This window comes from Asterias amurensis, chromosome 4 (assembly GCF_032118995.1).
Source record: "Asterias amurensis chromosome 4, ASM3211899v1".
Classification (NCBI taxonomy): Eukaryota; Metazoa; Echinodermata; class Asteroidea; order Forcipulatida; family Asteriidae; genus Asterias; species Asterias amurensis.
The window spans coordinates 9,346,539-9,360,750 of NC_092651.1; the positions used below are offsets into that span (position 1 = coordinate 9,346,539).

Sequence of the window (14,212 nt, forward strand, 5' to 3'; positions counted from 1 at the left end):
TCATTATATTTTGTTTACATTGTGACAACAGGGCTCGCCCTTCACAGTAGCCCTTTACTTGTCTAGCAAACACCACCTCTCAACTTGCCCTGTACGCTACTAAAAACTGTGCAACCTATTGAGTGCCTTTACCTAGATATTAAACAGAGGTTTTGTTTGGATGATCTTCCTGACGAGGGAACTCGTCGAAGCTCTCACAAGGAGAAGTTAACGGCAGGCTTGCAACAGCTAATCTAAATCACGTATATGGTGATTTAACATATAGAATGAAGAATTGCACAAATCGAGAAATTAAGACTCAATGATTAGATGACAATAGTGAATACAAAATCTTTGTAAAATCAGTAATTAGCATAGTAGGATTTGAACCCGCAACCTTGTACGATCGTTTCTATTTTGCAGGGCGGTACCAATTGGTAATGAGCAAGTTCTACTACGGGGTGCTGTACTCAAGAATACACAATGGATTCATGGAATAGCTATCTATACGGGTCATGAAAGTAAACTACTCATGGTAAGTAACACTCGTTTCAGAGCCAGAGTTAAAGGCAGTGGACACTATTGGTAATTACTCAAAATAATTATTGGCATAAAACCTTACTTTGTAACGTGTAATGGGGAGAAGTTGATGGTATAAAACATTGCGAGAAACAGCTCCCTCTGAAGTGACCTAGTTTTGGAGAAAGGAGTAATTTTCCACGAAATTGATTTCGAGACCTCAAGTTTAGAACTTGAGGTCTCAAAATCAACCATCTAAACGCACACAACTTCGTGTGACAAGGGTGTTTTTTTTCTTTCATAGTTATCTCGCAACTCCGACAACCGATCGAGCTCAAATTTTCACAGGTTTGTTATTTTATGCATATGTTGAGATACACCAAGAGAGAAGACTGTTTTTTGACAAATACCAATAGTGTACACTGTCTTTAAGCCGAACCAATAGATTAAGAGCGAGGACAGAGATGGTTGTTGTGATTGATTAGCTTAGTGCGCTACATATTTGGGGGCACTGGCTGTATACTTCCGAGGGAGCTGAGATGGTGTAAGGAATGATTTAAGGCCCAGTGACCAGGGGTAATAATGTGGAAGCGCTTTGAGAAATGGTGTACAAAGCGCTATATAAAAACCAACTATTATTATTATTAAATGTTGATGGGTTTGACATTCTTTTTTATAATGCGGACACTAAAATATTCTAATTCTAATTCTAACATTCATGTGAAATTACCATGACCGTTTTTTGCCGTTTTCTCAGCAAGTTAACACTGCATTTAGCTGTGACTTTTATTGTATCTTTCTTTAGAATTTTGCCCATAGATCAGCCTAACATTGACAGAAACCAATCTATGATCCTACACATGTACATGTACCTTTAAATGTACAGTTTGACTGTAATCTTACTTGTGATTTTTATTATGCAGAATTCGAAAGCAGCACCTTTGAAAAGATCAACCGTAGACAGAACAACAAATTCTCAGGTAATTCATGTATTTCTGAATCTTTCCTTTTTACAAAAACTACAGTTGGAGGAATGGTTGTGTTAAGGTGATATTACGGATGGCATGGTTGGCTCGTGTGTAAAACACGCGCATGTCACCACTGTTTCCGTGCTTTTATTTCTGGCTAAGGCCACTATGTGAGTGGAGTTGGGCGTTGGTTCCCTTCTAAGTCATATGAGGGCTTTCTCCTGGCCCATTTGTTTTCTCCCCTGGAAGACTCAAACACGAGCTGTGCTCGATGGTCATTTATAGGTTGATTTGCTGACTGCCACTGCCAAAGGCACTCTTGCATGCCTGCTACTCAAAAATGTAACCACATCTTTTGAATTCAGCTTCTCAGATGATTGGCCACCCAAATTATTACTTATTATATTATAATCATCTCCTATTTTTATAGGGCACACTGATTGCTGCCAATTGAAATGACAACATCCCTTTGTTTCTAATGGTTTCTTCCAGATCTTGTTCCTATTTGTTATACTCCTTGTGCTTTCCCTGGTCAGTTCCATTGCTGCAGAGGTGTGGAATAGGCAACATATAGAGAGAGACTGGTACTTGGGATTTGAAGGTAATACCCGGATTTGATTTGTTTTGTCAGAATCTTTGCATACCATGTTTTAGACCTGATACTTCGTTCTTTGGGCAAGCCAGTTTATCCTGAGTAAACATTGACATTGTGTTACTCATTTCTCAAAAACTACAGCACCTCAGCCAGTAATATTTGTCGGGAAGCGTTTTACCATCATTTTATCTTTAAACTGTGTAAGTTTAATGTAAATATGTGGACACTCCGTTTTTGTCCTACAAAAAGTACATAAACCCTTTAACCTTCTTCCTTTCTATCCTCTCCATTTACAGATCTGGCGCCCAATTCTTTTTTCTATAACTTCCTGACGTTCATTATCTTGTATAATAACCTGATTCCGATCAGCTTGCCGGTCACCCTGGAGTTGGTCAAGTTTGGCCAGGCGTGGTTCATCAGCTCGGTAATTTGTAGTCTGAAGATCTGACGTCACACTTCAAGGCTTGTGACTTACGCTAGATCCAAAATCACCTTTCACCTACATTTATTTCACACATGGAGATACGCAGTCAAATCTCACACAGTTAAAGGAACACGTTGCCTTGGGTCGGTCGAGTTGGTCTTTGAAAAGCGTTTGTTAATCGTTTTTTATAAAATGTATATGGGTAGAAAGATGTTGTACAAGTAAAATACAATGATTTCCACAAAGATGCCTCGAAATTGCACGGTTTTCCTTTTACCTTGTCGACTAACACGGTCGGCCATATATGTGAGTCAAATTTTTGACAGTATTACATGTAGTTCGCACAGTAAAAGGAAAACCTTGCAATTTCGAGGCAAACTTGTGTGGATCATTGTATTCTACTTTTAAAACATCATCCGACCATATGCATTTTATAAAAAATGGTAACAAACACTTTTTATAGACCAACATTTTAACAACATTACATGCACGTACATTTACAGAATAGTACACAGTGCACACAATATGCAGACGACCAAAAGTAATTTTCCATGTCTGTGTTTTGATTGGTCAGCGGTGGTGTTTGTCAGCTGCATACGTCATCATCTCAGACCAATTAAATTACAGATATGGAAAGTTTATGTCACTGCACGTTTATCCAACGAAATCATTGTATCCAATTAAGTCACTGGTTCTGTCCTTTATATAACTGCTTGACCATCGCAAAGTTCTATGTACTATGTTCCAGGATATTGACATGTTCCATAAAGAGACCAACACGCCGGCCAATGCCCGTACCTCTAATCTGAACGACGAGCTGGGACAAGTCAAGTATGTCTTCTCGGACAAGACGGGCACCCTGACCGAGAACATCATGGAGTTCAAGAGATGCACTGTGGCTGGGTTGGTCTATGGGTCCAATGGAGAAGACGGAAGCATTCTCTCTCATGAAAAACTTCTGGAGAATCTTCAGAATAAACATGTAAGTTTTCCTCCATGATCCAGTCAGTTTGACGCAGTTGTCTATCTTAAAAAGGGTCTGCTTGACGTTTGCCTGTGAAATGAATGTAGGTGAAAGTTGATTATGGATGGGGATTGGCTACTTTTTGTATGACACAAAACACAAACGTCCACAGATTTACATTAAACTTACACGGTTTAACAATAATGATGGTAGAAAGCTCACCTTAAAATATTACTTGCTTAGTTGCTGTAGTTTTTGAGAAACAAGTAAAGCAATAGCACAAAAATAATTTTTGGCTCACGCAGGGGATGAAAATTATTTGAGAATGTACAACGAATTAACGCGACTCGCCTGAAAACATTTCGATAGACGATATAGGTATCAAATAGCCGTAAAAATAGCATTTTCAGCCTCATCCAAGAATTTGTTTGCGAGTTTCTTTTACTTGGGAATCCTCCTGCTTAGACGGGTTTTGGTCTTAAGGCTAGGACTCGTCCTAAATCCTAGGATCCATCCTAAGTTAAAAAAAGTTTTGTGAAATCAACCCCAGCTCACTTACTTCAGTCAAGACAACCCTTTGTTCCAACAGCTTACTAAACATTCAACTGTGCCTTGGAGCCTTAGACCAAACTTTTGATTTTGGCAATCTACAAACAACATGTATAACTGATTTTTGATTGATTGATTGATTAACTGAAGATTCAAACGTTTGCAGCTCTACTAAATAATGGATGTTAAATTTGCATCGGGGATAAAGAATATTAATTTTTTGTTTTGAACCCATACACCCATGTGTGTTAGCACTGTATACCCAGTACTTTCCCGAGTCCTGTGAAAAAAATATCACAGGCATGTTACTCGGGTGGGATTCGAACCTACGACCCTTGTAATTATTAGAGCAGTGTCTTACCGACTAGACTACCGAGGTTGCCCGGGAGCTAGAGGCAGTTAGAATCCTATGTTTTGGCAGCGGGTACCGCAAAGATATATAATAGATGTTAAGTTTGCATCGGGGATGACACCAATGTGTGTTAGCACTGTATACTCAGTACTTTCCCAAGTCCTGTGAAAAAAATATCACAGGCTCCTTGGGTGGGATTCGAACCCATGACCCTTGCAATTCTGGAGCAGTGCCTCTACTAAAGTTATACAAGGACTTATTTCTGTGTGACCAGGGGTCGATTTCACGAAGAGTTATGACTAGTCCTAACTTAGGACTAGTCCTAGGAGATATACAAATTGCATGGATAGTCCTAAGTTAGGACGAGTAATGCTAGTCCTAGATAAGATAAGACTAGTCCTAACTCTTTGTGAAATCCACCCCAGGCTTGTTTCACTTTGTCCTCAAGCTATATGAACCACTACACATTATGAACAGATTTGAGACACAAAAGCCTGACTCTTTCATTGTTATTTTTGTTTAAACCAGTCTACAGCCTCCCATATCCGCATGTTCCTAACCATGATGGCTGTTTGTCACACCGTCATACCAGAGAAGGATGAAAACAGTGATGAGATAATCTACCAGGCCTCGTCACCAGGTACAAATGTACTCATTGAAAGAATAATCTGCAATAGACCGTATTGAATATGACATCACAGTTCAAATATCTGACCTACAACATGGCGTCTGTGGGCGTGTGCGTGCGTGTGTGCGTGCGTGTGTGCGTGTGTGCGTGCGTGTGTGCGTGCATGTGCCGTTGAAATCAAACCAGAAATGTTGCGTGCTGCATGCTTCATTGATGTTTGTGTTTGGATGCGCATACGGTTTACCCTATAATATGGTGACTTTCATAGCAAAAAAAACGTTTATTCAATTCGGTCTATTGGAATACGGCAATCTGAGAAATGCTACTGCCAGAAACACTTTTAAGATTGGTGGGGATAAAGAGTGGTTTATTTTTCTACATGTATAACCGCAGTACTTCTAAGTAAAACAATTTCAAATTGTTTTATACTATCCAAACCTGCTGTATTTCTTATGAATAACTGTGACCCAAACCCACTTTTACGACACGAGAACCCCTGGTGCACTAGTCTGCTCTACCTCAGCACTAAATGTAGCTTTGAGTTTTCCCAGTTTTTAGACCTACATGTATCAATAAACCAATAAACCAATAAACCAATAACAAAAAGACATGTATGGGTTTATTTTGTGATTACATTATGCACATTTTTGTGGGGAAAAAATTTATGGGGGCTCAAATTTATGAGGAAATACTCAAGACCTGGACTGCATGTTACAGTGCAGGGTTGGGACTCGTCCAACGTCCTAAGATTAGTCTTAAGTTAGGCAGAGTTTTGTGAAATCGATGGCAAGACTTGTAGCTCAGAATCTTTACTGGACCGAGATTTGATTTACAAAACCAGAATCAAAACGAGGAGAGACTAGAATAAAAAAAAAATGAGGAGAGACTAGAATCAAAATGAGAACACAGTTGCATCTTCTAAACTGTTCCATTTAAACAAACACTAAGAGAATATTTATCTCTTCTGTTTTATGGGTGGTGCTCAGCAGGATTGAAAGATATTTGTGAGTTCACATTTGAACATCATTCTTTTTAAACAAATATAACTGGGAAAAAACAAGACCACTGAACTTGTCTGTCTTGTTACACAAGTGTAATATTTAAAGGCAGTGAACACTATTGGTAATTACTCAAAATAATTATTAGAATAAAACCTTACTTGGTAACGAGTAATGGAGAGCTGTTGATAGTATAAAAAAATTGTGAGAAACTGCTCCCTCTTAAGTAACAAAGGTTTTGAGAAAGAAGTAATTTTTCACTAAAATATATGAATTTGATTTTGAGACCTCAGTATTAGATTGTGAGGTCCCAAAATCAAGCATCTGAAAGCACACAACTTCGTGTGACAAGGGTGGTTTTTCTTTCATTATTATCTCGCAACCTCGACGACCAATTGAGCTCTAATTTTCACATGTTGTTTTATGCAAATGTTGAGATACACCAAGTGATAAGACTGGTCTATGACAATTACCAATAGTGTCCAGTGTCTTAAGCCCTGTTTAGGGACAGAGGTACCTACATGTGCATACATCTTCAGCTTTGGTTTGTTTGCTTGCTTGTAGTGTGAGTTAAGTCTGGTTCACCATGTTCCCTCTCTCAACAGATGAAGGCGCCTTGATTGATGCAGCCCATTCATTGGGTTTTAAGTTCAATGTCAGGACGCCAGACTATGTGGAGATTAACGTGGTAAGTCTCCAAACCAATTAAACGCCAAGTCTGGAAAAACCATACAACTCGGTTGGAGCATGTTCAGAAATTATACTTATTACTCGATATACCTGTACATGGAGGGCCTTTGCACATTGATTGAAATCACTGACTATTTAAAGGGACACATTGCCTTGGATCGGTCGAGTTGGTCCATGAAAAGTATTTGTAACCGTTTGTTATAAATGTATATGGCTAGAAAGATGTTTTAAAAGTAGAATACAATGATCCACACAAGTTTGCCTCGAAATTGCGTGGTTTTCCTTTTACTTTGCGAACTAACACGGTCGGCCATTTATGGGAGTCAAAAATTTGACTCCCATAAATGGCTGACCGTGTTAGTCGACAGGGTAAAAAGAAAACCACGCAATTTCGAGGCATGTTTGTGTGGATCATTGTATTCTACTTTTAAAACATCTTTCTAACCATATTATACATTTATAACAAACGGTTACAAATACTTTTCATGGACCAACTCGACCGATCCAAGGCAACGTGTTCCTTTAATTGGATAAACTATTTTTGGCTCGCTGCCATTTTGTGACATTTATGAACCTTTTTCATAGTGAAAAATAATATAATTAGCTGTTTGAATTATTTCACCAGATGGGGAAGCAGGAGAAATATGATATCCTGAATGTACTGGATTTCACCAGGTAGGCCTAATTAGAACCTGGGAAACATATATGTACTGTATTTCCATATTTTTTATTTCATTTTTATTTTATTTTTTAAACTATTTTTGCAAAAACATTTTTTTTAATTTGTCATGAGGAATTTGTTTTTGTTGCTCTTATTCCTTTTTTATTTTTTTTATTTGTACTGAATTGTATTTTTATTATTTTTTACCTACTCTGCTAAGAGCTGCCAATTTTCACCTGAAACTAAATTTCTAAGAATGGTTTTCTTCCAGCGTGTTTTTGACAAATGATCATCTGTTTCAAAAAATATTTATATATAAACAAAAAATCGCAGACTGTGTACAAGACTGTGACACATGTACATAACGCAATATTTGTACATGATGGACGTGAGGCAAAGTCCGGATCTTGACAATTAGTGTTTTTATCAACGGCTTATCTCCAGCCGTGACACTTGTGTATTTAAGCAAGACACTTAGCCATTGCTTTGTCCTTCAGATGGGACGTAAAGCCATTGGTCTCATGTGTTGTGTAACGCATGTAAAAGAACCCAGTGCACTTATCGAAAAGAAAAGGGGTTCGCCCCGGTGTTCCTGGCTGTGGCTGCTGGATGCGCCCAGAATTCATCACTGCAATAACCAATCTTTTTGAGAGTTTGTATACTCAGCGCCTTGAGTACTTTGTTTGGTAGATACGTGCGCTATATAAGACTACGATATTATTATTATCATTGGTTGATTTTTGTGTGTGCAGTCCCATAAATGATAGCTTATAGTTTTCTTGAATGTACAACAATAGTTTAATAGTTATTAAAAATCACATCTAAATTTTCCCTATCAAATCGACCAAAATTGCACCTAGCATCTTTAACAGGTCAAACCTACAAGTTTAGATATTATAAATACATTCATGCTCAAAATCAAAACTATTTTGACGACTTTGTTTTGTGTTTCCAGTGTCAGAAAGAGAATGTCGGTCATCGTTCGGACCAGTAATGGAACCATATTGCTTCTCTGCAAGGGCGCTGTAAGTCTTTTCGTTTTCTCATCATGTTTTTTATTTGTAGATCCTCCGTCACCAGGCCCACAAAATTGTTAGAATATGTATCTAGCAAGATAACCAGACAGCCGAATATCTTTAAGGACCTTTTATAAGCACACAATGAAACTTAGCACAAAACAATCTTGCTTACCACTAAAAGGTACCAGCTAAAACACTGCCTTGTATTCCATTTCTTTCTTTTTCTGCTTAGTAGTGTTTTCTGCTTATAACGACCTTTGTAAGATTACTTAGGCTCTACAAAACTAAAGAAGGCTGGTTTTGACATGGAGCTAAAATTGATTTTAAAGCCACTGAACACTATTGGTTATTGTCGAAGACCGGTATTCTCACTTGGTGTATCTCAACATAAGCATAAATAACAAACCTGTGAAAATTTGAACTCAATTGTCGTTGAAGTTTCAATATAATAATGGAAGAAAAAACACCCTTGTTACACGAAGTTGTGTGCTTTCAGCTTCTTGATTTCGGGACCTCAAAATCTAATTCTGAGGTCTCAAAATCAACTTCGTAAAAAAATACTTTTTTCTCGATAACTACGGTACTTCGGATGGAGCTGTTTCTCTCAAAGTTTTTTAATATCAACAGCTCTCCATTGCTTGTTACCAAGTAAGTTTTTATGCTAACAATTATTTTGATTAATTACCCACATGTTTAGTGTCCAGTCCCTTTAAAGATGTGTATCGATCTTAGTTGCTAAGTAAAGTGTGGTGTCATTATGAGATGAATATAGACCTTTCTTTTGCAACGTCACAGCCCAAGTTTTTGCCAACCCAGATTTGAAAACTATGGAAAGCCATAAGGGCAAATCAAGAAAAGATCGCTATTTTTGGTAACAATGTAACAAAATTTGTTGATTTTGTTTAAAACAAAACAACTAATTATGAGAGGTATTTTATTTATTTGAAAGTTTGCAGAAAATGTTGAATTTTGTTAAAACATCTGATTTTACGATTTAGTATTTTACTAACATTCAGCCGACCATGCCAACCAAGGCGGTTTGTTTATCAACAAAAGAAAGGTCTATTGGTGCTTTGTAAAATGAAGCCCAGTCCCATTTTTGATTAATCTATTTTGAGATTGGTGGTGGAATATTGTGGTAGGGAGAATTTAAAGTAGGTGCTGTTTGTCACTGTTTGCAGGATTCTGTGATCTATGAGAGACTAGGGGAAAACCAGGAACATAGAGATGAGACGCTACTCCACTTGGGAGAATTTGCCTCTGAAGGTAAAGAACAAATGACCTCATCTTTTCTTCCCCATAGTGTTAATGCACACATCATTTGTCATTTATAACTAGTTTCATGTTGAGTGTAAAATTTAGGCAACTCTTTTTACGGAACTGTTTGTACTTTATTTCACATCCAACAGCACAATTAGTGTAAATAAAGTGTTCAAGTGTCGCACATTCAAGCAGTTGGATGTTAAAGTGTTTAAGTTTGTTTTCTTCATGCAAAAAAATAATGTTCATCATGGAACCAAAGTGGTCACCAAAATGTTTAAACATGCACAAGACTGTTCGTTGTTCAGTTTTAAATGTTGGAGGAAAAACCCCAATGGGGTGAACCAAAGCCAATAATAAAAGAGCGCTAAATACGGAAGTTTCTAAGCGCCATTACCAGACTGACAAAACAGATGGGTTTTAAGTTGAGATTTAAAAGTGGCCAATGAATGAGCTGCTAATGGGTGGGGAGCTTGTTCCAAATTGTTGGAGCTATGAATGAAAAGGCCCGATCGCCATAGAGTGTCATGGTGCGGGGTCCCAGGGAAAGCTGGAAATGAGGCTTGAAGAAGAGCGAGGCTCTTGCTCTTGACCAATAGGAATGAAGAAAATTTCTTATAAGCACAAGTGCAAGCGCGCGTGTCATGCCCATGTTTCAACACTTTTTACTGGTGTTATATCATTCGTTCAAACAACCCCTCGTGATGCCCTCTCGACCAATCAGAATGGATAAACTGTCTTAGGTATTTATGAATGTGGGTTGAAGGAGGATGATTCAAAAGAGGGCGCTATCAGAAGATTCTGAGTTCGCCATATTGGGGGACAGAATCACCGGGAGGACAGATTCTCCTGCCAAACATATAGGAAATGCCAGAGCGAGAGGTCTGACTTATTTGTTTTCTTGCCAGGTCTTCGAACACTCTGCTTTGCCTTCCGAGAGATCTCGAAGGAGGATTATGAAGAATGGAGTGCAACCTACTACAAGGCCAGCACTGCCATGCAGAACAGGGAAGCCAAGCTAGAAGAAGCCGCAGAACTTATTGAGATGAATTTCAACCTCATCGGGGCGTCAGCCATTGAAGACAAACTACAAGATGTATGTCTTTGTAGTTCAATTTTGTAGTTCAATTTTATTTGTGTACATTTTGAGTCCCTAAATAGCAGACAGGGTTTGTGTGTCAGAATGTTCTACCTTCCCAACTTTTTTTGAAACAATAATGGTTAAGTGCCTTGCTCAAGGGCACAAGTGTCATGATAGGGATTCGAACCCACACTTTGCTGTGACACCTCCAGAGCTTGGCCTCGGCAAGCTACGACACGCTCTCAATCTAATTTCGAACAGTTTATATTTTGTTTAGCATTTTTTACTAATTCCTGTGTACATGTAATGTGTCCTCAATTTGTGTTGGAATTGATTGTCTATGTTTTTTTCACGGCCCTGATGAAAATAAGCAGTGTTCAAAAGGTTTTTTTTGGCTGTCCTTGGCTTTTTAATCATTTTATGTATTTTTTTCTAGTGACCTAGCACTAGTGACCTTTGACCTTTGACCTTTGTATCTATAATTCTTCTCATCAGGGGGTCCCAGAAACGATTGACACGCTAATGAGGGCAGACATCAAACTGTGGGTGCTGACTGGAGACAAGCAAGAAACAGCCATCAATGTTGGTATGTTAAAAAAGCTCTTGAAATCCCAGGGGGTCGAATGATACATGTATATCTAAATATATAAAACACCAGTAAACGACCGATAACATACTTACTTTGGATGTTGTTATTAAGTTTATTGATATACATCATCTTTGTCCAGCATTCCAAACTTGAGTCACAAAATAATTTTCGTCTCAGTGATCACGAGACGAAAAATTATTTTAGCATGTAAGGACGTATTTCCGTTACATTGTTTTACTCATTTTTCTCAAAAACTACAGCACCTCAGCAACTAATATTTTAAGGTACGCTTTCTACCATCATTATCTTCAATCAGTGTAAGTTTGATGTATATCTGTGGGCATTGTGTTTTGTGATACAGAAAGTACCCAAATCCTTTAACACTTCAGTGGTATTTCCTTTGAATGTTGTTGGCGTCAAAATGTAAGCATGAAGTCTTCATAAAAAGGATTTATTTCTTATTCCTTTAGGTTATTCTTGCAAGTTGCTGACTCAGGACATGCCTCTGGTGGTGATAAACGAGGAGAGCCACGATGACACGAGGGAAACACTTCGTCGGCACATCGCCACGTTTGGGGAAGACCTCGGCAAGCAGAACGATGTCGGCCTCGTCATAGACGGAAAGGTAAACTTTGACCCTGTTGACCTCTATGAACCCTACTACCCCTGAGAAACCCTACGACCCCTGAGATTGCAATGAACACCGACCCTAAAATGGTTATCGTTTAAATCAAAGCTGGGAAGATTGAATTGCCCTTTTCATGGTTTATACTAATAATACTAGTGCCATTAGTGAGTATGGACCAAAAAGTGTCGATTTATGCATAGATTGGGCTTGTACAGGGCGCTAATTATAAAATGGACCAAAGGCCAAATAACATTCGCAATATCAACTCACTCCTGACTTTCAATTCGAAATTAAAAGCACATTCTTTCTCATCATAAATCTTGTCTGTTCTCACTATTTTGGAGCATTTTTCAGCAGCGCATTCTATCGTTGGAAAATGCGGGTTTTTTAAAGTTTTTTTAATCTTACTTATTATTTTACCTTTGTATCTTAATTGACTCCTCGACAGACGCTGAAGTTTGCCTTGGAGTTTGACATGAGGAAGGATTTCCTAGATCTGGCAGTCTCATGCAAGGCCGTTGTTTGCTGCAGGTAAGAATGGGGTGTCTTGGAATGGGATATATTTTGTTGCGGTTTTAATTCTTGATTTGCCGAATAAAAACTCAAGATAGTAATGTGCATCGTGGCCGAGTGGTCAAGTGCACTGCAAGTGTGCTGCGCGTTGTGCTTATTGTTTACTTATTGTTATCAAAAAGAGAAGGGGTGCGACTCGGTTTTCTGATATGTTTGGCTACATTAAGTTTGTTTACACTTCAACCAATGTTTGAGGATGCTTTGGAAGGAGCTTCTGCACAATATAAGAAGACGATGATGATGATTATAGGCCATCTAATGATACAGTTATAATACCTTAATTAAAATTTAAAAAATTCAAGAAGTGTATTGTAATCAATTTAATGTAACTGTCTTGAGCACCTTTGAATTGTTTTTGTTGATATATAAATGGCGCAATATACATGTAAATGTCTTCTGATTGATCGATTGATCAATTGATTGATTGATTGATTGATTTATTGACTGATTTATTGATTGATTTATTGATTGATTTATTGATTGATTTATTGATTTATTGATTGATTGATTGATTGATTGATTTATTGATTGGCCTTAACTTACTTTTCAACAGGGTGACCCCAAGACAGAAAGCGGAATTGGTTGAACTGGTCAAACAGAATGTCCACGCAATCACCCTGGCCATCGGTGATGGAGCCAACGATGTGGGCATGATACAGGCAGCAGACGTCGGCATAGGTATCAGCGGTCGGGAGGGTCTTCAGGCGGCCAACTCCTCCGATTACTCCATTGCGCAGTTCCGCTTCCTTCATAAGCTTATGCTGGTCCACGGAGTGTGGAGCTACAACCGCTTATCCAAAGTCATACTCTACTCATTCTACAAGAACATCTGTCTGTACATTATGGAGGTAATTAAATGGATTGCACATGACGTAGTTGGCAACCATCTTTGATGAACGTGCACACATGAAAGGCTATCTTTGGCTGAGAATTGTGCCCAGCACGTCTGGCTTGCACTTTTCCATTGTTTGTCATCAAATTATGTGCAATCCATGAGGAAGTTTGTGTTTATTAAGATAAAAAAGACAGCTTGTAAGGTTTATAGTTCTAGAGGCTTAGAGTTTTGGCAGCGTGTACATGCGTGTACTTTTTTTTAGTGTTTATCATCAAATATGGCGGTCAATGATGCTATGTGAAATTCATCTATAAAAGTGGAAGTTTGTGTTTATTTAGATCAAAATGTTTGCTTGTTAATCCCCTTGCATTGGCCTTCATTATCGATTGGGGTGAACATTTATCAGTGCTTCATAATTCAGTTCTTAAGCAACTAATCTCACAGGATTAGCACTCCATGGTCGTATACATCAACAGGGGGTGTCTTATGGACTTCGGATATTCCTCATCAGTCTGTTATTTTTGTGAAGTAATTTGTTAAACATCTGTATTGGATTGAATTGAATTGAATTGAAAACATGTATTTGTCTGTGTCGACATTTTCAGTTCTGGTTTGCTGTTGTGAACGGCTGGTCTGGACAGATTCTCTTCAACCAGTGGTGCATTGGTATTTATAACTTGGTGAGTTCCTGACTTCATTAAAGGCATTGGACACAGTTGCCAGTGTTTTCAATTGGTGTATCCTAACATGTGCATAAAATAACAAATCTGTCAAAGTTTTGACTCATTTGGTCATCGAAGTGGCAAGAGAATAATGAAAGAAAATACACCCTTGCCGCAAAGATTTGTGTGCTTTCAGATGCCTAATGAAAAGCTCTGGGCCTGTTGTCTTATATTTTAA

At 38.2% G+C, this 14,212-nt stretch overlaps 1 protein-coding gene across 6 annotated transcripts in view; it reads left to right on the top strand.

Moving 5' to 3' along the window:
• The window catches only part of LOC139935790 (probable phospholipid-transporting ATPase IA), a 54,996-nt gene that overhangs the window by 24,141 nt on the left and 16,643 nt on the right, over positions 1-14,212 (top strand). For all 6 annotated transcript variants that reach the window (XM_071930374.1, XM_071930372.1, XM_071930373.1 and 3 more), the window contains exons 9-24: positions 403-514; positions 1,422-1,478; positions 1,959-2,067; positions 2,358-2,485; positions 3,234-3,467; positions 4,879-4,990; positions 6,582-6,664; positions 7,292-7,341; positions 8,283-8,352; positions 9,528-9,612; positions 10,515-10,702; positions 11,183-11,273; positions 11,747-11,901; positions 12,353-12,435; positions 13,031-13,325; positions 13,918-13,992. In XM_071930374.1, coding sequence (XP_071786475.1) covers positions 403-514; positions 1,422-1,478; positions 1,959-2,067; positions 2,358-2,485; positions 3,234-3,467; positions 4,879-4,990; positions 6,582-6,664; positions 7,292-7,341; positions 8,283-8,352; positions 9,528-9,612; positions 10,515-10,702; positions 11,183-11,273; positions 11,747-11,901; positions 12,353-12,435; positions 13,031-13,325; positions 13,918-13,992 — 1,927 coding nt within the window. The remainder of the gene's footprint in view (positions 1-402; positions 515-1,421; positions 1,479-1,958; positions 2,068-2,357; positions 2,486-3,233; positions 3,468-4,878; positions 4,991-6,581; positions 6,665-7,291; positions 7,342-8,282; positions 8,353-9,527; positions 9,613-10,514; positions 10,703-11,182; positions 11,274-11,746; positions 11,902-12,352; positions 12,436-13,030; positions 13,326-13,917; positions 13,993-14,212) is intronic.